This window comes from Xiphophorus maculatus, chromosome 18 (genome assembly GCF_002775205.1).
Source record: "Xiphophorus maculatus strain JP 163 A chromosome 18, X_maculatus-5.0-male, whole genome shotgun sequence".
Lineage (NCBI taxonomy): Eukaryota > Metazoa > Chordata > Actinopteri > Cyprinodontiformes > Poeciliidae > Xiphophorus > Xiphophorus maculatus.
Genome location: NC_036460.1, coordinates 31,259,039 through 31,283,223, shown reverse-complemented (window position 1 = coordinate 31,283,223; position 24,185 = coordinate 31,259,039). Strand labels below are relative to the sequence as shown.

General features: G+C 37.2%; 1 protein-coding gene across 4 annotated transcripts in view; it reads right to left on the bottom strand.

Moving 5' to 3' along the window:
* Positions 1-24,185, bottom strand: part of bcas3 (BCAS3, microtubule associated cell migration factor) — a 342,270-nt gene that overhangs the window by 298,975 nt on the left and 19,110 nt on the right. For all 4 annotated transcript variants that reach the window (XM_023351529.1, XM_023351532.1, XM_023351531.1 and 1 more), the window contains exons 8-11: positions 9,788-9,895; positions 9,635-9,711; positions 3,789-3,865; positions 3,077-3,160 (exon numbers count right to left, since the gene is read on the bottom strand). In XM_023351529.1, coding sequence (XP_023207297.1) covers positions 3,077-3,160; positions 3,789-3,865; positions 9,635-9,711; positions 9,788-9,895 — 346 coding nt within the window. The remainder of the gene's footprint in view (positions 1-3,076; positions 3,161-3,788; positions 3,866-9,634; positions 9,712-9,787; positions 9,896-24,185) is intronic.

Genomic DNA, 24,185 nt, shown 5'->3' with positions numbered 1-24,185 from the left:
ATTTCATCAGATCCACGCATCAGAAATGATAAATCTAATCCTGCATCTATTTGCTCTAAAGACTTTTCTAAAATAAATATACTTGAAATACCCTCTGTGTGGGTGTATACAGCATGCTTTCTTGATTTCCACTGATAACTTGTAGTGCTGATTATTTGTAGTCCTGCCGCCACAAGAGACTCCAACGTGTGTGAGAGAGGCTCCTCTGTGTCAGCTTAAGGTCCAGCCAGGGTGTCTGGCTCAAACACACCTCTGTGGCTCAATTGAGGGAAATGGATAGTGCTGCTTAAGTGGAGTCTATCTCACGTACTACACTGTCTTAGTCTAATGGAGTCCAATGCATGTGACTGAGTGTCTGCGTGTGTGTAAGCGCCAAAGGGGCCCTGGAGAGCCTAATCAAGCATTCAGACTAGGCGGCCCTGTCAATACACCATGGCGCCTCCAGTTTGTTGGGTCTGAAGATCACCTACTGTCTCTCTTTGCCACTTGGCCAGGCACACTAACAGTCTCTGCTGCTTGGGTGCATTTGCGTGTGTAAAATGTAAGAAATGCCATCAATTATTAAGAGAGGCGTTTGGCCTCTAATTGATCAACACTAATGTGTTTTCTAATCACTGCAGTTGTGGAGTTCTTCGTGGTAGTCCAAACAGGGGGTATTGATTTAGTTAGTGGGAGGGGTCCGGGGGAGACGATTAAGTCAGATGGTTGACAAAAAACAGCCTGATGTCGCCATCTGAGCACATTTCAATCTAATTTGTGCAAAAGGTCTTTCTTAATCATATGCAAAGTAGTCATCAGCAAAAGGCTTGGTATGGCCCAAAAAGCGCAAACAGGACAGAAACAACTGGATGATTCTGGCTCCATCTCTCTTTAATCTTTCTTATAAACAAAAGCCATTACACTTTAATGCTGCCCCTTCCCCCTTCTGTCTCTGGACATCAGCACACAGAGCCAGCGTGTCGCGCCACAAGCCAAAATGAGATACCTTGTCATCCATATTGAGATATATGGTTCTAAATGAGGAGAGGGCACACGTGCGGAATGCCTGTCTTCATATCAATAGCCCTGCTATTGTACAGCCTACTGACATCCTGCTAACCTCCTGATGACACAGTTCTTTTTTTATGGTAATTACAGAATTCACACACTGGCAGTTTGATACACTTAATCTACAAATAAATCTTTCTCTCTGTTACTAAATAAACAAATAAACTACAATCCCCACAAGGAGAAGCTAATTAGCATATGCTGGTCAGTGACTAAATGATGCCAGGAATGAATTTAACCTAAGATCAGAGGTGGGCCGTTAGTGACTCATTTTAGAGCCACTCCCCAGTGAAGACAAGTGAACCAAGACCAATGGCGAGAAGTAGATTACAGGGCGAACAAAAAACAGGCAGGTTGATGAAGTGTCTCATAAGCTCAGAGCCAGTGAGCCAGGAACGGCTAGGCAGATCCAATGTCAATAGATTTACAGATGGTGGAGGCAGAGCTGGAAAGGCTGTTCTCGCTAGAGTTTTACATAAGCAAGAGTTCAGAGTTCCAATGATAACATATTTCTTTAAGCAGGCATCAAGTGATTCAAGTAAAAAGTTCATAATGTATTTTCAATACACATAACTTTACTAAAACATGGGAGGAAAGGGAGAAAATCAATTATGTACTGTATCTTGAAAATGTATTCAAGCTTTTTAAAATGTATTTACATTTGGTCTTAATACAACTGTAGACTTCAGTGTATTTCATTGGGGTTTTATATAATCAGTCAACATAAAGCAGTAAAAAACTGTGAAGTGGAAGGTGTGTGAGGCATCACCTGTTCATCCTCTTTAACTCCGATACTAAGGCTGCAGTTAATTATTACAGTAATTGATTGAGTGATTTTAGATCTACGTTTTCTCTAGACTCCTTTATAGACTAACATTACATCAACATTATTTTAGCTATTTATTTTATATTTAAGTTGTATTTAAATTATCATATCGCACTTAAGTATATATTTTTTTATAAATTTGATATAACCTGTGTTTACATTATTATTTATTAATAACACATTAGATGACATAGCTAGTCAACAAATAAGCAAGTTTCCTTTGTGGATCAATAAAGTATATTCTATCCTATTGTATTCTTCTCACAAGCAGATAATTGGATAACCAAATTGTGTCAACAGTGTGCCTTTCTAATAGTCTTATTTTATGAAATTTTAGAAAAACATAAAGAATGCAAATAAGTAATTCAATTCCATTTTTCAATAACACAATAAACCTAAACCATGATAAAAGTTAATAATGCTTTTATTGCTTAACATGCAATGACATCATTCTTTTGGAGAACTCTAGATCATTTGTAGCAAACGATGCATCTCCAGCTAAATAAATCCTCCTGATATCAGCATGTGACAAGCTCAGCCCTTTCTGCTCGACTTAACATCAATACTGGCAGAGCCGGCGTCGGGTCTATTCCAAGTTAAAGTTCACCATGAGCAATGTAAAGGTCATAGGTAACATGTAGAAGCAGATGCACTGGTCTGCATGTAAAACCTATGTGCATCACCCTCAAAACACAACTCCCAACATGGTAGTGGGAGCATCATGCTGAGAGGATATTTTCTTCATATCATCTTCTTAAAATAATTGCCTATTTATAAGAAGTTTTTTTTTAGGCCATTATTTTAGGAAGGTAACGATATGGGATATGGATGCTGATCAGATTACTGGCAGAATTGGCTGTGGATGAATGAAAACCTGATAGCGCTGCACACACACCCTTTTACTTGTCATACTAATTAAGTACACAGAAAGAAAAACCTAAGATAATTACAGGTCAGTGTTTTGTGATTGATACTTGTCACAAAACACTGACTGATTAGACCATTTCTCAGTGAGGTATAACACTTTTTAATAAATAATAATTGAATCTGTTCATTTCAATACTAAACACAAGTTAGCATCTGCAATGTACTGCTGTCTCCCTTTAAAAAGTGTGGAGTTGAGACTAAATAGCTGTCCTGCAGGCAGCTAGTATAATTTCTGACATTAAAACAATGGTAGATGGAAGAGAAGTGTGAGCTTACTTTAGCAGCATTGATCACTGTAGCTGTGTAGGACTGTGCGTTGTCGCCACAGGCTCCTCCATGAGACTGGTGACATCTTATTAACTGCCATAAAGACAAGCATACAAAGCAATAAGGAGACTGCTGGAGGTAAGCAATGAGAAAATCTGGAAAAATTAACTCAGATTTACAGAGTTAGACTATCAACCATTGCTAGATTGATTTTCTTAAGAGAAAAAAAAACCTGAATGAGCTGGAAAAACCAAACAGCCAATCTCCATTAATTTAATTTCAAACACAACATCCCTTGAAAAGCCCGGCCCCAGTCCTGCTCCAACTGTTCAAAAAGCTACATTTTGTCATTTCAGAAAATCCTCCTCAGGCAGTCACACAAACAGTGGTCCCATCTGTCAATTACTTGAGTGGCCCAGCACCAAAACACGGTTATGCATTAAATGTATTGCAGAATCCTGCAGCAGAACATTCTGGTTTTTGTAAATACTTAACAATCCCATTAAACAGAAAATGCCTGCGCATCTGTTGATTTTCAAAAATGTTATCATCTGTAGTGGACTCTTCTTAAAATGAGTTGTTTATCCAGACAGATTAAAGAAGCAGAAAACAGATAAAAAGCATTTTATTTTTAGGGTAAATATGTCGTTTCTCTGAGATAAGGCAATTCTGTTATAAGACGAATGTGTGTGTGTGAGTGTGTGTGGGTGCGTGAGACCACCTTGTTCTCAGCATAGGCGAGCCAGCGGCTTCCCAGAGCTATTGGATTGAGGCAGGGACCGGGGCATGGATAGCAGCCTGAAGACCCACAACAGAAGGTTTTACCAAAAACATAACAGGATACATATTAAATCACATAATATGTAACTAGATGACAAAGTTATTTATCAAATAATTTTGTCATCTAGTAGTGCAAAGGATCAACATACACCCACTGTCATTAATGTGTTTGTGTGCAGTCTCTGTATTTGGAGGATAAATGGGAGTTTAATGAGGATGACGTATCTTTGCGTGTCTGTTGGGGGTGCACAGCATGACCTAATGGAGTCTGTGATACCCAATAAATTGAGGATGCCTCCTTTGTTCATTGACCAAAATTATAGTCCCTTTAGGGATAGACAAACACACACATGCGCACACCCCTTCAAGCGAACGTGACCTATACTTTAGGTGAAAGTGGTTAGATGTGTGAAATGAAACCATGTAATCCCACACAGGTATGATTAGTCAGACCAAAAAGGCAGAACTCCAACTTCTCCTTGGACCACTTCTAGGTTTCTCAGAAAGAAGCTGGGCAGTGCGATTAGAAAAAGGCATCATTAATTCAAAGTGTCCCTTAAAAAAATAAAAATAAAAGCTAAAGTGGCAGAATATCATCTAAAAAAAAAATAGCAGGACCATTGGAACCGAATCTCCAGATATTCATATCAAAATGGAAAATTAAAAATGTAATTCAAGCTCCAATTTGGAATAAAAGCAAATACAGAGAAAGGTGCTTAATTAGAGTCTTTCTTTTAACAGAATTTGAACAAGGTGAAGCTAAAACTGCCACATTCTGGCTAGAACAGCTTTACAGTAAAGTATTCATTTAAGTATTTACATGCAAAATGTATGTTTTTTGTTTTAATTAAGTTTAATTAAGTTTGTTTAATTAAGTTTTGGCTTAATTACTGCTCTGAATCTGTGGTTCTTTCGATTAATTTAGTCAATTATTGAAATACTTTAAATCACAAGTAGGGTGGAAAACTATAACCTCCACTGAGGTTATAATTAGCGCCACTTCAGCTAACCGGAGTCCGAGAAAAGTGAGCGGATATGAGAGGGGACGGGTCAGAAAAGTTACGAGAACTAAAGCTAAAAGGTGCGTAAGCCCATTCAGAAAAATGTGACAAACTAACCAATATGTTAATTACTATACAGTAACATGCCAGAGGGCATTACTACCGTAAAGGCGGGGAGCAATAGAAGCTAAAGTGAGAGGGGGGAATACCTACTGTATTTATTTTATCTAAATACTGTAGGTAAAATAAATACAGTAGGTTCCCAGAAAAAAACGGGAGATTTGACAGGTATGGGGATAATACAGGAATGATGATGGCCCGTGGAATTAATCACAAAATGAACACGTATTGAGATATTTTAGTAATAAGAATAATTGTGAATTTCAATAGAAAACGTAATAAGGAACAACAAATAGAACACTTAGAAAACAGCTATTGATGCCATTTAAAAATTTTTTTAAAATGACTAGACACATCTAGTCTACTATCTGGGGGAGTTGTAGCCAAAATGTGGCAATGTTCAACATAGAAAATGATGGCAAGAATGTTAGGGCGGTGTAGTTAAATTTGCTGTCACTTCAAATGAACTAATTGCACTGCACCTTTGTTAAGGTATCCGTGATTTGTTATGTTAAATTATTTTGTATACATACATACTGTATGTACGGTAAACTTATTGTCAGTAAATTTTTTCATACAGTTAAGAATAAATCATATGTCATTTGCTTGTACTGGTGGGGTTTGTAATTGAAAGAAAAAAACAGTGGCAGGTGAAATGTCTGAGAGGCTCTTTTTCTCCACCAGCCACAATTAATCTATTTAATCAAATTTATTGTTTCATCCATACACTGGGGAAAAAGGTTTTTCAATTTACTTGGTTTTATTGTGTACATCGGCCCCACACAATGACAATAAGTAGAATTGACTTAATTTCCCTCTTTCGCTCAAGTACTTACTGCCTGTCAAATCAACATATTTTATTTACATAAGATTACATAAAAATATTATGTTGAACATACAAAGGTGTTATGTGTTATCATAATGTAAATATATTATGTAGTAGCAATATCTTTTTTATGTCTCCGTAGCTTATTTTTGGTTGTCACTATTACTCAATGTAATTATGTCCCAGAAAATTTCAATCCTACCTAATTTTTTCAAGTTATTAGAAAAGTGCAGTCATTATTTCCTTGCTAAAGTAAAAAAAAAAATCTAACCTGATTTTTGACAACAAAAAAAGGCAAAGAATACAGGTGCTGCTTCTTTCCTCTGCTATAACCAAAAGTTATAGCCAAAAGTTATAGCAGAGTTTGTTGTATGTTTGGACCAACATATAACAGTTTTCTTTATAGGTGGACATAGAAAGTGCTAAATAAGTCCAAACTCCAGATTAGCATTTTGAGTCGTATGTGAGGAAAAAGCTGTCATTTAGTCAACCATGAACTCTGAGTTTGACAGCTCATGTAACACAGCAGCAATAATTCAACCCAATGGCTGAGAAAGCAAAGAATGATGATGTTTCACTGACCGAATCAAAGCTCAGACCTCAACTTGAAATGCTGTGGCAAGATGTTAAGAAAAATTTGCATCACTTAATTACTATAAATAAATAACTTTAGCAACGCTCCAATAAGAAGAGGTAAAACTGAATTCACAACCATGTGAAAACTAATGTGGTTGAGAAGATGGTTATCTGTTTTCTGGAGCCCACAATCAACATGCACACACACACGCACACACAGGCACTCAGCTCATCAGTGTGCACAGAGGTGTGGGGGAACAATCATTTACAGCTCAGCCAGCAAGAAAGTTGGAGGCAGATTCCCCTTCTTTCCCCCCCGCCCTGTGTGTGTGGTGGGGAAGGGGCTGATATGGAGGGAAAGAAGGGGCTAGTTGAGGTAAGCCACAAGTGCTGCTGGTAACGCCAGTGAGGCCTTTTGTAACCTTGCCAAGGCTGAGGTTGTATTGAGTCAGACAGTGAGATAACATATGTTTGACATCCTGGGTGGAGAACAGAGCAGAATGTGCAGAGGAGGCAGATATGATGGGGGAATTAAAAGAAGCTTAGGATAGTCACTCCAAGTCATGAATAGAGTAGAACTCCCCATGCGAGTATCTGTCTTGATTAACTAATAACAGTTTAATATGTCGTGTTGCTATACATCTGAGCAACATGATGTACATTGTCTTAATTTAGACCACGCTGCCTAAGTTAAGACAATGTGGTGAGTCTTAATTTAGCTTTTAAAAAACTGATAGCATTATCTTTAAGTCGAACACAACTTCCCAAAAAGTTCAACAAGACAAGGCTGTGTGTATTTTGTTGGTTTGTTTTTGTTTTGTTTTAATTGTCTTGCTTTTGTGAAACACTTTGTTATCTATGTCTGTGAAATTTGCTACAAAAATAAAGTGTTACTTAAGGTCATAAAAGGATATCTAAATGTAGGGCTGTTTCCAAAGCGATAAACTATAGATTTGTTTATCTGCAGGTTTTTAATTCAAACAATAAAAATGTTTTATTATTGCATTTAGCTCTTTTAAACAACTACTCCATATTATTTCTACTCTTTGTTCTAGTATATCCATTATATCTGCAAAAGAACAAACAGCTTGTACCTTAGAATGTGCATCACAGGTTTAATGACAGAAAATCCCACTGAAATTTTTTTCTGCAACTTTTAAAGAAAGTTGGAATTCCATTTTCAGTTCCACTCTATTGGAAATCTGAAGCAGCTGGCATCAGGAAACCAACAGTGACTGCAACACAAGTCCCCGCTTCAGACATACTCTCCAAAGTGCCAATTGTGACTAGCTTGCTTCCTTTCATTAAGGGTCATCAATGTTCAGATTCACAACAGTTTTCCGCACCTGGCACAGGTGAACAGGAAGTTCATCCTTAAAGGAATTTTTTTGAAATAAGCTTGTGGTCATTTAGTTCCAGAGAAAAACAAGATATTTTAAAACATAAATAGTAAGAACATAAACATACATTTTAAGAATAGTGATAAAACAAAAAATAAAAATCCTTGACATCATTTTTTATTTCAGTAGAAATACCAGCAAACCTTAAAATGCAAACTGTATAAGATAAGTCTAAAGTTAAGGAGTTAAAAGTCAAAAAAGTGACAAGTGGTTTGAATAAAAGAAATAAGCACTACTATGCTAAATCATTTTAGAAAAAGCAAAGAAAAATTATCAAGTTGACTGGTCAAAACAAGGTTGCAGAACAGAGGGAAATTATTGATTTATGGTGTAGCTGCTTTGTTCTTAAGAGATCCAGCTCACTTGGATTCAAAGAAAGAACATGAGCATAAACGCAACACTAAGTGCTTTCAAAAAATTTGACAAACACCACCATATCTCCAGAGAAGCAGCGGACACGCAGTGGCAGAAAGGCTTATCCAAAACAGATCCCAGAACATCACAGGGCCTTTTGTTTACCACTTTTATGGACCAAATAGACCAAATAACGTTATGAAGAAGAGGCCCCTGTATTCAGAAACGATTAATAACTATTGAGCATGTTTGGTTTCCTGTTGCCCAGACACTGATAGGGAAGGCAGGCAGACAACGAGGAGACACATTAAAGCCTCTCGGTAAGGTCAGTTTACTCCAGTCAATGACTTAAGTGGACAGCGATGGCCTTGTAATAGTCTGGTCTTTCTTTCACAGCCTCCTTAAGCAGAGCATGAAGGTACAGCAAACAGGATAAAAGAGTAATGCTGTAAACAGAATCACTGTGAGGTCTCAGATGATATTTCAGAAAAGCAGGACTTGAGTGCAGCACTATACCAAGTCTTGGTGGCATGTAAGATGTCCGGTTTCTTCTCTTACACCGAATGGCCACGGTAGTTAAACATGTTTTTAGAAAACAGGGCAGTTATGCCGATTACCAAAAAGGAAAAGTAAGAAACAACTAATTTTTGAAATCTGGGTGTTAAAGAAAGTTGGAATTCCATTTTCAGTTCTACTCTACTCTATCTTAAACTATTCTAGTCTAAAATTCAATGACACCCATTAGTGACCATGGGGGCCCTTGCAAAGCCCTCTGGAATGAAGGGCTAAGTCAACCTAAGAGTCCTAAGTTGTGTTCGGGATCTGTGATTTGTGTGACTTTAGACAGTATCACACCAGTGTTTCATTTCTTTTCCTTTATTTTGATTATTTTCAAGAGAAACCCCATTATGGTTGATTAGCAAGATATTTAAGGAATCATTAAAAAATATTTCAACCTTTCAACATTTTTAATATTTGATCTTTTCTGAATAAAAAATATGATGAAATTACAAAAATTTAAAAGATCAAATATAATGCATTGGATTAAACATAGTCTAAAGCCCATATAGAACGGCAGCCCTGCAAGACTAAAATAATCTGAAACGTACTCATAAACCATTTTGGAATCACCAAAGAAATAATGTTGTTTTTCTTACAAAATAGTTTATACTTACAGTCTTTATGATCTAGTTCAGTTGAACTTTAAGGCCCAAAAATGTAACCAGTGCAGCTGAAGTATATCCTGTCTGACATTAATCATTTTTCCAATTCAAATTAATAAGCCACATTGATTAATTAAGATAAAACATTCAAATTAATACAAAGAAAACTTTTCTCTAAAATCAGTATCAGCCAACAATACTGTAACAGTACTTAATAAAAAAAAGTTTGTAACTGAAATTGAAAATTGTCATTAATTACAAATGTAAGAGAGAATATTTTGCACAAAAAGAATTTATTTAGAGGACACAATTTGCTCATGAAACATTCAAACTATAAGCATCCTTACTTGTAACGAAGAACTTCTTGGTGAAGGTGCAGCTGTCAAAGGCTGCAATTTTCTCTTGAAGGCTCACCACAAGAATACTACCAAAAGAAGGAAAGATAATGCACTGAAAAATGTCAAGAGAGAAAACGGTATTTGTACATGAATGAGACTTACTGTTTGTTGCAGTGGAGCTCATAGATTGGTGTCTTGAACTGAATGGATTTAACCATTTCGCCTGTCCGTAAAGAATACAAGTCAGCACAACAATAAGGTGGGCTGGTCCTGAAAGCACAGAGACACATGATAAGCTTATGCAGCAAATATCATTTTAATATTTACCATTTGAAATTTGTAAAGGACCAAACTTTAGTTGACAAAGTTGGGCCATAAAATGATCTCAAGGATTATTAATTTCTAGTTATGCCATAATATTCAGATGAATTAGAAATAGCACAATGGCTGATTTGAATTGGTTGAATTGGAGGCTCCTGACTGGTGCTTTGAATGCCATGACAAGGTAGCAATTTAATATCCAGGCAGCAGAGACAATTTTTAACAGTAGCATGTCCTGAATGACATCATCAGTTCCATCTCATTTGCTTTCATTTTATTTTTATTTTATTTTGTGTCATCATTTCTCTACCTGTGATGTTGTGATTGTTCTGAAGCACGTTGGTCAGCTGAGGTTTTAAATATGCTATATAGGTAAACTTTGACATGACCTTTACTGCTCCGCTTTAAATGTCTGTCTGGCCGTCTGCTTCGGACGCTGATCAGAGAGACGATGGGAATATGCCAAGCAAAAAAAAACTGTTGTGGTACCTTTATTAACAGTCTGAACTGCAGTAGCTCTATTTTGAAAAGCATTCTTTTGTCCATCAATGGGCTTGGTCAACCATGACGCAGGCACCTGTTCCCTTTTCAGAAGTTTCCCAGCATTGCTGATTGAGGATTTTCTAAACAAGACTGAGTTTGCCTGGTAAAAATCAGCCCAGAGGGACTGGATCTTCGGCTATTGTGAAATGATTACTAGTGGATGGCATGGACTCCGTCGAAGTTTTCAATTTTACCCAATCACAAACGTTTGCTGCAATGCTTATGCAGTAGTTCGATATGAGGCTTAATGTAAATTGCCTAGGCTGTAAACAACCGTCCTCCACTGTGGCGACAGAAGTACAGAGCCACACCAGGTTGTTAATGTTAATTCAATATTTGGATGTATGGCCGACATGGACTGAACAGCTTTGTTTACTTCCTCCACTCTCAATGCCAAATTACAACCCTATGCAATTCTAAAACAGTGCAGAAAATCAACACTATGGTTTATATTTGTCATGAGGTGTAAGAGTGTGGATGGACCAAAATACAGACAGGAGCTGGAAGTATGAATCATCTTTTAATGAAAATTTTAAAAAATTAAAAAATAACACAGGGTAGTGACGGGCCAGATGACACAGAAACCTCGGCAGATGCGCCGAGCAAACAAGACAAAACCCCGTGTCGGTGTTTTGTCCGACACGGGGACAAAACACCGTATCACTTTAAGAAAAACTACGTAACCAATACAGTTCCTGTATCATTTGGATGTGAACGCACCAAATTGTATTTATGAGGGAGAAACTGTGTCAACACGTTTGTGGGTTTTGTTGGATGGAGATGCTTTGTGTTCTTTGCTTAGCAGTTGTTTTTGGCTCGCACTCGAATACTGGAATGAATCAACCAATGAATGTTGAAATGTTCTTGCAAATCTCTCAATGTAATTACAGTGAATTATTAACACAGATGCATTTTATTTTTTTCTCAGATGACAACCTGTGGCAGCAGCTTAACATGGAATTCGAAGAGAGTAAGGCCAATTCAAATCTCACCATGATGCCGTTATCAAGGTATGAATTTGCATCTCCGAGGCGAACATACCAAGATCACAGGATCTACTACAATACTGAGAAATGCAAAGACTACGTGCACAACCATATACAAACTTGCAATTACATTTCTATGTAAGCCGTCATCATCAGTGCCCTGTGAAAGGGTGTTCTCAAAAGCAGGAGAAATGGTTTGGAAACAGAGCAATTGTCTCAGCCCAAAGCTGTTACAGCAGCTGATGTTTCTAAATAAAAATATGTGAATGAACCTTGTTCAGTCTGTTTCCAGTCTTTATTGAATTTCCTGCAATGACTTTTGCAACAGCAACATAGTGTCAACACAGTGTCAACATAGTTTGGGAAATGTGCCATACACCCAATGAGGCCTCATTTGCCCATCACTAACACAGGGAGCCAGAGCAGAACAAAAACCACAAATCCAAGGAAAAAACAGCAGGGAAAACAGGGGAGACATGGTAAAATAACAGGATATAACAGGATAAAACAAGATTAGCTAGGAGGAACTGAGGATGAGTTGTATACATATATGGGGAGGTTGATTACTGAACAAGGAACAGATGGCTGATTAGAAATGGATTTCAGAGAGAAAGTGGCACAGAGTGTACAGGGAGAGTACACAGGTGAGTAGTAAATAAATCTAACACTAAACAATGACTAGACCTAAGAACAGAACAAGATTTAACAAAAGAGACTAATGAACAAAGAAAAATAAACAAACCTCAAAACAAACCAGGATCCTAACAATTTGAGCTTTCTCTATATTTAGAAAAATAAGCTTTACATAGAATAGTACTTCTTTATAGATCAGTATGTTTTGGATAAATGTACACTAGGGTTATGCACTCACAGACAGAATGAAGCTTACATTTGAAGGATAAAATATGCTCAATACAGTATTTGTTTCCACCACATCCTGCTGCTCTAATCCTTAGGAGAGTTTTCAAAGTGAGAGTGAGACATGAGGCCCAAAAGGAAAGGAAATGCTTTGACATAAAACACATTTAGGAAAAGTCTTTCAATCATCACGGCTAAGAAATGAGTTGCATGAGCAAGCTTCTCCAACAGCAGGCAGTGGCTGCTGGCAAAGAACAAATGTGGACATAAATCTTAATCAAGAAAGACCCCACCACCACAGTTACCCCAGATCCCCGGTGCCCCTTCCCTTCCTTTGTGAGAAAAGCTTCCACTGGTATTCTGTCCTCTGTCACCCTTGGTGAGGCCTGTGGTGCCGCGCTGGCTGAGAACAACCGAATGAAGAAAAAAGATGCTTTTGTTTTTAAGCCTTGAATCGGAGTGCTTTCTTTCAACAATCCATTTATTCTGCTTATACATACCAAGTGGACTCTTTAATAGTCTCAGCAGGGACACTTCTTGGACATTTGGAAGCCAATGATCAAATCTTAAAAATAACAAAAAAGGTCAAAGCACACTAAAGTCTTCCAGCAATCACTGAGATTGGACATTCTGCATCTTTTATGGGGAATTTATAATCAAAATGTGTGCACTACATCAGAAAAACAGCTGCTGTGTTGTAACTGTGAGTCATAGAAGTAAAACCTGGCTGCTTAGATGAATTGACCAAAGAAGATAGGAGACACATTTAGGAAATACACATTGTTTTTTGTTTTTGTTGTTGTTTTTTAAAGATTTCTTTATGACACTAGTGGATTTATGTGACAGTAATCTGACAGGAAAGGGGCAGAGAGAGGAGTGGTCCAAGGACAGGATTCAAATTTGGGATGTTCACATCGAGAGGCGCTGACTTTAACCATGTTGGTTTTGTTTAAAGCAAAATTTGCTGCACACGAGTCTGACTCTCCTAACTCATCTTTCACTCGCGTTTGCGACTCTGGATTGTTGAACACATGCTTTAAACTAAATAACCCTCCACTGCTGCATTGTGTTATATTAACACATTAAAGTTTTAGCTTAAACACATGCGTTAACATAGTAACAGCCCTAATCTACATAGATCCTCATGTCATGACAGAAAATGACACAAAATCCTATTTTTTGCCAAAATTTGGCTTTTAAATGCTGTGGTCTTAAACTGGTGATCAGTTGAGTGCACCCTATTTCAATGTAACAGTTGTTTGCAATAAATATTTACTCAGTCTTCTCTTCGGTCTGACTGTTCTTTTTGCATTCTAAAGCTGTATTTAGAACCTTCTTCAGATCTAACAGTGCCAAATGTGAATCCTTGCCATTTTTAAACTGATGCTGCATAGAAGTCTCAGATCCTAAAACCTTTGAGTGTCTGCTGGAGTCAATGCAATGACAGCATAAAACTGTGATTCTTTCAAATGTGTTTTTAGAGATGATATCAAAAAACTCAATGTCACTACAAGTGAACACTCCTTATCACAGTCCAATTAAGTGTTAAGAAGAATTAGAAGAGACAAATGTCTCCACTGGCAAAGCTAATATGTTTACATCAAGATTGATGAAAAGCTGTAGTGTGTGCAAAGGCGATGTTGTACTCCTGTGTTTTTAAAGCTGCTGGCTGAACAGCAATGAAGAATTTGGATCTATAAAAAAATCTAAACAAAGAAATCCAATACTGTTCCCAAACTGCAACATTACAGTGCATTCATCACTGTGAGCTTGTTATACTGGAAAGAAACAAATTCTTTGTTTCGTTCTGCAGGAATATTTTGTCAACAAGAAAAAACGAGATGCCACTGAAAGATGACTCAAACAATCCCTGAATCAATTCTTCCTTTTAATGGTTGACATCTTCGTCAACATTTCAAAGGTCCTCACTTACAGTTACCTCTACCAGTCAAGACTAAAAGCATTAAGATTAATACTGAATTTCTTCTCAACAATAATTTACTTTCAGGTGGCTGCAACATCGATTTCAGCATTATCAGAGTCCGATCTATCCAATTCAAAGCTATATGCTGAAAAATGGTCCTTTTGGGTTGATTCAAAGGGACAGTGATAACCCACTGTTATAGAATCAAAATGGCACAGAGTTCAATTGTTTTGTTTTAGCAGTATTTTAACAAATGGCTCAGTTCTAATGGAGGCAGTGCGGGGTCAGATATAATAAGATTTCCTGATGCTGGGACATTGGGGCGTTGGTTGAAAGCAAGGCTAAATCACAATTATCATTATGGATCATGGCGGGATGTCAGTCCTTGCACATGTTAAGGTGACGCCGAGCACCATTGCCCAGCTCAGTAACAGGCCTATTATGATGGCCCTATTAGATCAATGTGTCAATTACTATTACTCAAACTGGCTCTTGGGTTTGAAAGCATTCAAAATGCAGTGCATGGCAGAGAGAAAGCTAGACCCATTTACTACATTTGACAGCAAATAAAAACACTTCAGGAACTAAAGATCAAACTGCAGGCCTCCAGGACACAGAATACACAAAAACATTTTCAAGTTGCAAAGAAAGAACCCTATTTATTTAAAAAGCTGCCTTTCGTATCAATACTTCTGGTAAATATCTGCAAGGGGAGATTATTGCCAATGACTTTGATTCAAAAAGTGCTACTTCCATTTACTTTCTCTCAGTTTCAATTGCATCACTATTTAGATTTAGGCATTAAGCTGGTACATAAAGGAAAACAAAGAAAGAGTTAGACTGACATACCATAAATTACAAGCGAAAGACAGTAGGTGAAGTTGTCAAATGTGAGGACAAAGTTGCTCAGTAAACAATATGTGGCTAAGTTGCCTGGATTTAAAAGAATCCCTTTATTTGCACTAAGACCCAAACATATTTGAGCTCCACTTAATAAAAAACAAAGACAAATGTAAGAGAATGGTAGAAAACATTCTGTTGAAATCTCACAAATGTCCCAGAATTTCAATCTAATTTTTTCAAATTACAGTGGGCCCCTGCCCGTTTGCAGATTTTCTTGTGGAATGCAACTCCAAGTAACACCTCGAAAATCTGCCTATTTGCAGATTTTTCCAAAGAGCATATCAAAAATATTCAAAAGATAATGCAGCTTAGGAATATGAAAGACCGAAGGGTAATGCTGCTTTTCACGCTAGTGGCCAGCATTTGCAAAGCAGCCAATCCATGAGCGCCATTCACTTTTCTTGCCACTGACTAGCTTTACCCCCATGAGAAGAGGTAAGAAAGACCTCTACAAGTATGCAAGAGTGCTGAGAGTTTCCACAGTGCATATTAATGCATACTAAGCCATATTTGGTGATTGACCTATTTAAAATTGGCAGCTTTGGGCATTTTTAGAGGGGTTATTCAGAGATTTCAGATTCTTAGGAGGTTGTGCTCTCTAATCCCCATGAATTCCGAGAGTCCACTGAATTAATTATATAATTCAGTTTCATTATCAAACATGTCATGTAATGTTGGCACTGCACGTAATATATTTCCTACAAGTAACATATATCAAATGTTACTTGTAGGAACGCCTAAACTTAATGGAAAAAAAGATTAGTTTGAATGCAACTATTTTTTTGCTAAAGTTCGTTCCACAAACAATCCAAAATGGGATTGTTCTCATGGATAGAAGGATTTTTTTCAATTTCTAGATTAAAATGTGTCTGATTGCAGCACTGAATACATCTCAATAATAATAATTCAATCAAATGATAATGACAATTTGAAATTGCAAAAATAGTAATGTATCATATGTTCTCATTATGGACAATTCGGGACCACTAAGCCATTTTAGATGCATCTTACTATCAATGTACTCTTTTCATTTCCACCTTTAAATGAATTAGAGTATTTTTTTTTTTTACATCAGTGCTGATCTTATTTCATGAGGCTAAGGCAATCTGAACACATTTTTATATAAACATTAACTAAACCAAGTGCTTGAAACCACAAGACTCCATGTGGACATGGAAAATATGGATGGAAGCCCCAGAAAAGAATTAAAAACTAGGCAAGTAATTTCATTTACAGGGAAAGGATGTTACCACATTTCCTACTATTGCAAAGTTTTACAAGGTTCCTAAATACACGTGGCAATTACATGGTGTGGAAATGTTATACAAACACAAGTTCACTTTTGGATCTTGATGCTGGGTTTACAGAGAGACAGAACTCCAACACTCCACGATTTCTGAGGAATGATATTTCCATTAAATTTATATGAGCCTGAAACTGATCTAAGAATGGCAGAACACTGACAATGGTGTTGTATTGACATTTATTTAACAAGCACTAAAAACTCCACAAAGAGTTTTGGCAAAGTAGAAAATTCTATGAATAAAGGATGTCTGACAGTTTGGCAAACAGAAAAACTAGCATATGAAACCTAAGAAATTCTATATAGAATAGGCTATTCCAACTGGAGACCATAGCTCACTGACAGAAGACATAACTTTGGTCTTTTACAACAGCTTAATCTAACAAGCTAACAATTAAAAGCAAAATAAATTCAATCAACATAGGATTTTGTTGTAAACAACAACATCCTCAGGAGTTCATGGTTTCCAGGCACATTACCCAACAATGACCAAGGATTATCAAATTTCAGAAGTTGCCACAACAAATATAGGATCAAATAAAACATGTCAGGACCTGTGGATAATGGAATCTCAAACATAAAACCTCTTGTATCAATCTTTACTTAATAAATGTAACTTTTCCAAATAAAAATGTGAAAAAACTGTGACATGCCGCTCCCCTGGTTCACTACCAGCTGCATTATGTATTTGCTAAGCATGCAAAGAAGGAACATATGGATGTTAATTGGAGGTTTTGGTTTGTCAAAATAAAACATCTTTAATACTTTGCTTATTTATTTGCCTTTGACCAAAAACCAAACACATCACTCAGAACTCCACTGTTAAAAACACGGCAGTGGCAGCATCCTGCTGTGGGGATGTTGTAGTTAAGAGGCAGATAAGCTGGTCAGAATGATGGGGAGATTATTATTGGAATGGTTTAGATCAAACATATTTCAAGGGTCTAGTCAAAGTCCAAACTAAAATCTAATTGAGAAGACTTGAAAATTGTAGTTTACAACCACAATTTGGTTGTAACCAACCAATCTGAGCTCTTTGTGGACAAAAAAATAGGCAAAAACACAACCCAAAAGAACTGAAACTGTAATTGCAACAAAATATTTCAACTCAGGGAGGCTAAATATGAACGTGTGGCACTATTTCAGACATGTTTCAGCAAAAAAAAAAATCCAAAATAGTAAGCATAAATTTTCTTACTATTTCACAAATATAAGAAATATACTCAAAGAAGTATGAATGCCTTGTCAAGACACAGTAACCGCACAACATTTTTATCAGCACCTCGAAACCCTATCTTCTGTGAGTCATTTCCATAACAACTTGTAAAGAAACAACAAGGTTCTTTCTTTACTCACTCATTCTGAAGTCCTACTTTCATTTCATCTGAAACTCTTCTCATTCAACACAGCAGAAACTGCCTGCCACGTCACACTGCCGAGGGCCCAAGGGCCACAGTTATTGTGGCATGCTACAGGCACTACCTTAATTACAAAGGTAAAAAGTTCAACCACAGCACTATGGATGGAGGCTGCCAAAGACAGATTTCCTTTGTTTTTGACCTCCATGACCCTTAACTTACAGTAGCCTGCAAAATGGATACAACTGCCAAAGAATCTGTGTAAAACACGTTACTCATCACACAAATGATGAACAAAAAGAAAGCAATACTAGTACCATGATGGCAAAGTAACTAGTGTAGCAGTTTAAAAAACAAGAACATAAAAATGTATGTAATCACAGTTCTTAAACTGAGCCGATTCATTTTTTGACAGCAGCTAGGTGGATATTAATATTCATTACAAAAACCACAGCTTGCATTAGATCCAATTTTAGCCATTTTAGCAAAGTGTGCCAGTTTTCTGTCAAATCTAAGTGAAACCACATGACACAGAAACATATGCTCGCAGAGAAGTAAGAGTTCTATTTACAAATGTAAAAATGTCAGCTTTCGTGGTGCATAACGATGTCAGTTCTGTGGTGTAGAGGAAGTACATTCAACCCTTGAATTTGTTTAAATTATTTCCAAATAAGATTTCTTTCCAGGATATTAAACAAAGCTATTCTAAAAGCAATCTCATTTAACTGTGCATGATGACTCTACTAATGAAAGTGAATCTGTAACACCGTCGTCCTCTTTAGCTAATGTATTTTAGCACAGTATTTATTCTGACAGCAAGAGGCCAATGACGGAGGTGGAACTCAGGGAAAGTCTTCTTCCTGATTACGGTCAGAGATCGTCCAACAAGCTCTCAAGACGGCCATTTCCCTCACAGGAAATTACGACTCACTTGTAGGAACCTTGAATCTGCCAAAAACTGTCAACTAAATCAGTAACTAATTTAATTCAAACTCAATTAAAAATACCTTATTTATCCCAAGCGGAAATTAAACTCATGTCATCCAAGAATCTTCAAATAGGATCTAAAGTAAAGTAGCGGTCAGTCTTGGGACCAATCTGAAGACACTGTTGGACTGTCATGAAATCCATCACATGCTAACAGCTCAATATCCAGTCAGCAGAGATGAGTTTCCACAGTAAGATGTTCTGGATGACATCATCCATTGTTGGCAATTCTTCTAATCCTCCTCCTTTGTCAACTGCCCTCAGCCTTAGTACTGGCTCTCCACAGGGCTGTGTGCTGAGCCCCCTGCTCTATTGTCTGTACACATACGACTGCACCTCTGTCCAACACAGCAACACCATCATCAAGTTTGCTGATGACACCACAGTGGTGGGGCTCATCTCAGGAGGCGACGAGTCCGCCTACAGGGGTGAGGCGGAGCGGCTGTTGCAGTGGTGCAGGGAGAACAATCTGCTCCTCAACAACTTAAAGACAAAAGAACTCATAATAGATTACAGGAGGAATAAAATGGACATTACACCACTAACCATTGGGGGAAAATGTATGGAGAGGGTAGCTGATTTCCGTTTCCTGGGGGTCCACATTGAACAGGGCCTCACATGGAACATGAACACCTTGGAGCTGATAAAAAAGGCCCAGCAAAGACTGTACTTCCTGAGGGTTCTCAGGAGGAACAACATCAAGTAGAAGCTGCTGGTGTCCTTCTACAAGTGCTCCATAGAGAGCATACTGACCTACTGTATCTGCGTATGGTATAACAGCAGCACTACGGCTCAAAGGAAAGCTCTCCAAAGGGTTGTGAATACACCCCAAAAAATCATTGGCTGCCCTCTCCCCTCACTAGAGGACCTGCACAGCGACCGCTGTCTAAGAAAAGCACAACACATCACAAAGGACACTTCTCACCCCGGACATTCTCTGTTCACACTGCTGCCTTCAGGCAGAAGATACAGAGCAACCAGAACCAGAACCAACCGCCTCAGAGACAGTTTTTACCCGATAGCAATAACAAAACTAAATGCAATCAAAAACAACCATTGATCATCATAAATGATGTATGTGAGAATGTGGCTGTTCTTACTTTTTTCTTTTTTTGCCAGTTGTTTGTTGATTCTTGCGTTGTGTGTGAATTGTGAGACAGTTATTTTTTGGTTTTTGGGCATGTGCACCGACTGATGGCACCCTTTGAATTTCGTTGTCCTTGTGACAATGACAATAAAGATTTATCTTATCTTATCTTATCTTATCTTGATGCTGCTCTTTAAATCTCTGTCTGTCCATTTAGTTAGAAACCAGATAGAGAGACGTTGGAGTTGGGGATTAATTGCGATTAATGGAAGAAGTGGTTTGAATATCCTTTTTCTTTCTTAGCTTTTTGGTTCTGCTCTGCATCCATGAGGCCTCTACTTCAATTCCTCTGGGATTTGGGGGTCACAGTTCAGAAATTATTCAAGTCTTAGATGCTAATCAGTTGCTCTGGGCTTTAAAAAACAAAACACAGTTATACATCACAATAACTGTTCAAACATGAAAAAGTAAATATCGACAATCCATCTTCCTCCTATTACTTCCTGTTGTCTTTGTCGTCCTTTTTGCCAGTAGTAACATCCGGCTGTTGATCATGTGACTCGTGTGATATAAAAAGTGTTTCGATATGGCTGAAAAAACACTTTATCCTCAGGCAAAAACATTTTACTGAAAAACGTGTTTTTTGAAATTGATGTGTTTCAATCAAGTTTATTTATTTTCGGAATTTCAATTTGCTAAATTTTATGGTTAATGGAAATACAGCTTTTGACACATAACAGCTCATGTGTAATTTTTTGGTTGAAGCAAAAAAAAATAATCAGCTCAAATCAAGGTATTCAAAATGCTTTCGATATTTTGACAAAGTATTGAAACAGTAACAAAAATACACTGCATGGTATATACAGTAGTTGTTTTAAATTAGTAAACTTTCAATATTTAAAGTATATTTATAGAAATGCTTGCTAACAAACTCCTAAATAGGTTTGAAAAGTGAACAAACTTTGTAAATATGAATCAATCAAAAATGAATCAAGCTAGATATTGCAGTATTTTTGTATCCCTGTGCTGTGTATTCATGTGAATTTATGTTTAAACTGATAAATAGATAAATGCTATTTTCTTTTCTTGCTTGTGAAGAGGGACTGAAAATGATATCAGATAACCATCAAACCACAAATTAAAATTGATTTAGTGATGTATGAGAGTAAGGAAAAATAATATTCAGCCTCAATGCATTGTAATGGGTAAAATGATTTTCAGATAGTTAAAGTTCTTAGAGAGAAATTAAATCCCTAGAAAAGAAAAGATACGTGGTCAAGCCATAGCTGAAAATGTCTTTTGCATGGCTAAGAAAACTTTAAAACTAAAACATTAATACAATAAAATATTAACTAATTTGACCAGAGGGGGCTTGGTTTAGGGCATGAGGTTTGGGGTAACGATTTGAAAAGTCATTACAAATCATTCAGTTTGTCGGGTGTGTTTATACACACCACTTCCAGCACTACTGAGTTTAATCTGACTTCCTATTTGAAGGGGGAAAACTGGTGAGGCAGAACACATTTTCGACAGACATAAAACAGACATGCAAGTCAAAATAAACCACTCTAGAGTGAAACTGGAGCCCTGCAACCCTGCCTGTGCACTGAACAAGTGTGTGTGTTTTTGAATGTTCGGGGCATTGAAACACTGATGGTTTAAAAGAGGCCTAGAATGATCCGATTCTGGTGTTTTCAGTGGAAAACAAAGTTATGTTCACAAACTGAAGCCAATTTCTGAAGACTAACTCCTCTGGATCCATTAAGTGACAGGGTTGACATTCTTTCTGAATATCAGTCATCCAAACTACTAAAATGATCATCAATACTACTTTAAACATCTAAACATAATCCCAATATGAATAGAATATAGTCTAAATAGTGAGGATACTGTGTCTAAGTTGATGATAGATACAAACCAAGACTTGTGTGTGGGGTCACAACATGTCAGTCAGAAACACCACATCCTTATGGTGGATAGAAAACAGCACTTCTCTAAATCTCCTTAATCTGGTGGCTCATTTCGTTCAAATGCATGATGATTTCCACTTAATACATTTTAGAAGAATTATACATCCAGTATACACAGCTAAACCTGTCATGAAAATGAACTGAATGACAAGGCTTAATGCCACAGCAGGCTTTTTGCCATCAAAAGTGTTTAAGGAGGTTAAGTGGAATTTGATGCTTGCAACAATGAAATTATGATCCAGAGTTTTTACGATAATGTTCCAGTTAGATTTCAATATAAATGTTCAGGAAGTAAAATCCCAGCCTCTTCACCTTTGCTGCATGTCTTCCTCCTCTCCTATTGCCCTCTTTACTCTCAATCTACTGTGATTAGCAGGAAATACAGTAAAGGCCACTAGATCCAAAAAATACTTAAAAAATAAATAACTTAAAAAACGAACCTATAGTCAAATTTTACACCCTTTTTATTCAGCCCTTTGTGTGAGGTGCCACAATCACACAAATACATGGCTGTCTTTATTAGTGAGAATGGTGTTAAGTTTGTGTGTGCAAATGCAAACATAGCAGAAAAAGCTGGCTTTATATTGTAACATACTGAGATTTTATATCAATTCTTACAATTCATACAAAACACTGAAAGTCATAAAAGCTGCAGTATGTAACTTTTACACAGAATATGTTAAAACTGTGATGGCTGTGCTAACTAGCATGAGTAGCAGGATCTGCTGACAGGGAAAAGTTGTAAAAAGCTGTAGCTGAGAGCAAAGGAAGGGACCCCGAGATGCCATGTGTAGCAGCAGACAACCAAATGAAACAGAGCTGAAAAAAATTCTATTCAACCCCATTTCTCAATATCCACCAAAAAGACCTACTACCTCAGGAAAGAGGAAACATCTGTCAATATTGGCTAGTCATTTAAAATAATGAAAAATACTGCTACGAAGACATAAGAAAACTATTTATAATACAAGAGTCATCACTGAAAATCAGCCAAAACGTTTGTAGAACTTCTAAAAAACAGTGAAACCTTCTGATACAATCTATGTTTGGAGTTGCTTCTCAACCAAGATATGAAACTTTGCCCTTCAGTATATCATACAACCCTAAAATAAAAGTCTCTTTGCAATACAGATACAGTACAGAGCACAGTGCAGAAGGGCAGTGTGAGGCAATTAGTGAGTTTGTCTGATGCATGTGGACCCAGCCTTTCACTGCAAAACCTCGAGACAATCCCCAAGCTTCCTTTTACAGGATAAAAAAAGGAATTGAGCTATAACAGCACATAAATCTTTTACCTGACATAAGCCACTGAATTCAGATTGCTAGATAAGCTTGTTTGCTAGAACACAAACAATTGAATGAGAGCAAATGAGTGTTTTTCTTCTATTTAATGGAAGAAAAACGGTTGTTAATAGAAAGAAAAAAGTTACTCATTAACACAAACCAAATTTAGTTACAAATGGGTAAATATGGGCTGTGGAGACTTTTTCCCAGTGTCAAAAAATCTTGAAGGAAGAATGAATTTACTTTGAGTCATAGGGAAGACAACAGTCAACAGTGGCTGCACAACTTCCCAGTCATCAGGAGTTTCCCTAAAAATAAAAAAAACAATTAAAAACTATGATGCATAGAATACACTGTAATGGTACAGAGCAGAGAAAAAAACTTTAAGACTTCTTAGAGTTGACTGGTCCAATCACTGGTCCAGGAAAATCTATGTGTAGCTTCCGCAGTTGAAACAGCAATCCGGAGAATCCAGATTGTTAAAGAGGATTTTGTTGAGTGAACAGAGGGCCATGTCCTCTACACAGTTTGAGATGCTGCAAAGTAGGGAGATGGAATCTGAAATTCCCAAACACCAGAAAACAAAGCTTATTTCTTCGTAGCCGACTTTTCACCTGATAAGAGTGTGTTCTAAAAAACAAAAACAGAGCAAATATAGGTGCATCAATTTACAAATTTAAGATTGACTTGAGAAACAATACCTGGCCTGGTACACTGCATCTTGTCCAGAAGCATGAGCAGGCATAGCCAATAAACACTGCACCTGCATTGTTTACTAAATCCAAAGGTACTGTTGGCACTGATGCAAAAGGATCCATACATAGCTTTAGTATCACGCAAAATCACTGCAACTATACATTGTTTGGACTTATGCACAATCCTTTCCATTGATAAAATTATGTTGAGTGTGCCTGGCTGCAAATCCACAAGTACAGGCCTTCAGCACATGCTTTTTTCCCCTCTCTCTCGTTTTCCTTTAATTTGCAAATCTTGTAATCTAAGCCTAGAGCTGACTGAACCAACTTCGAAACCAGCA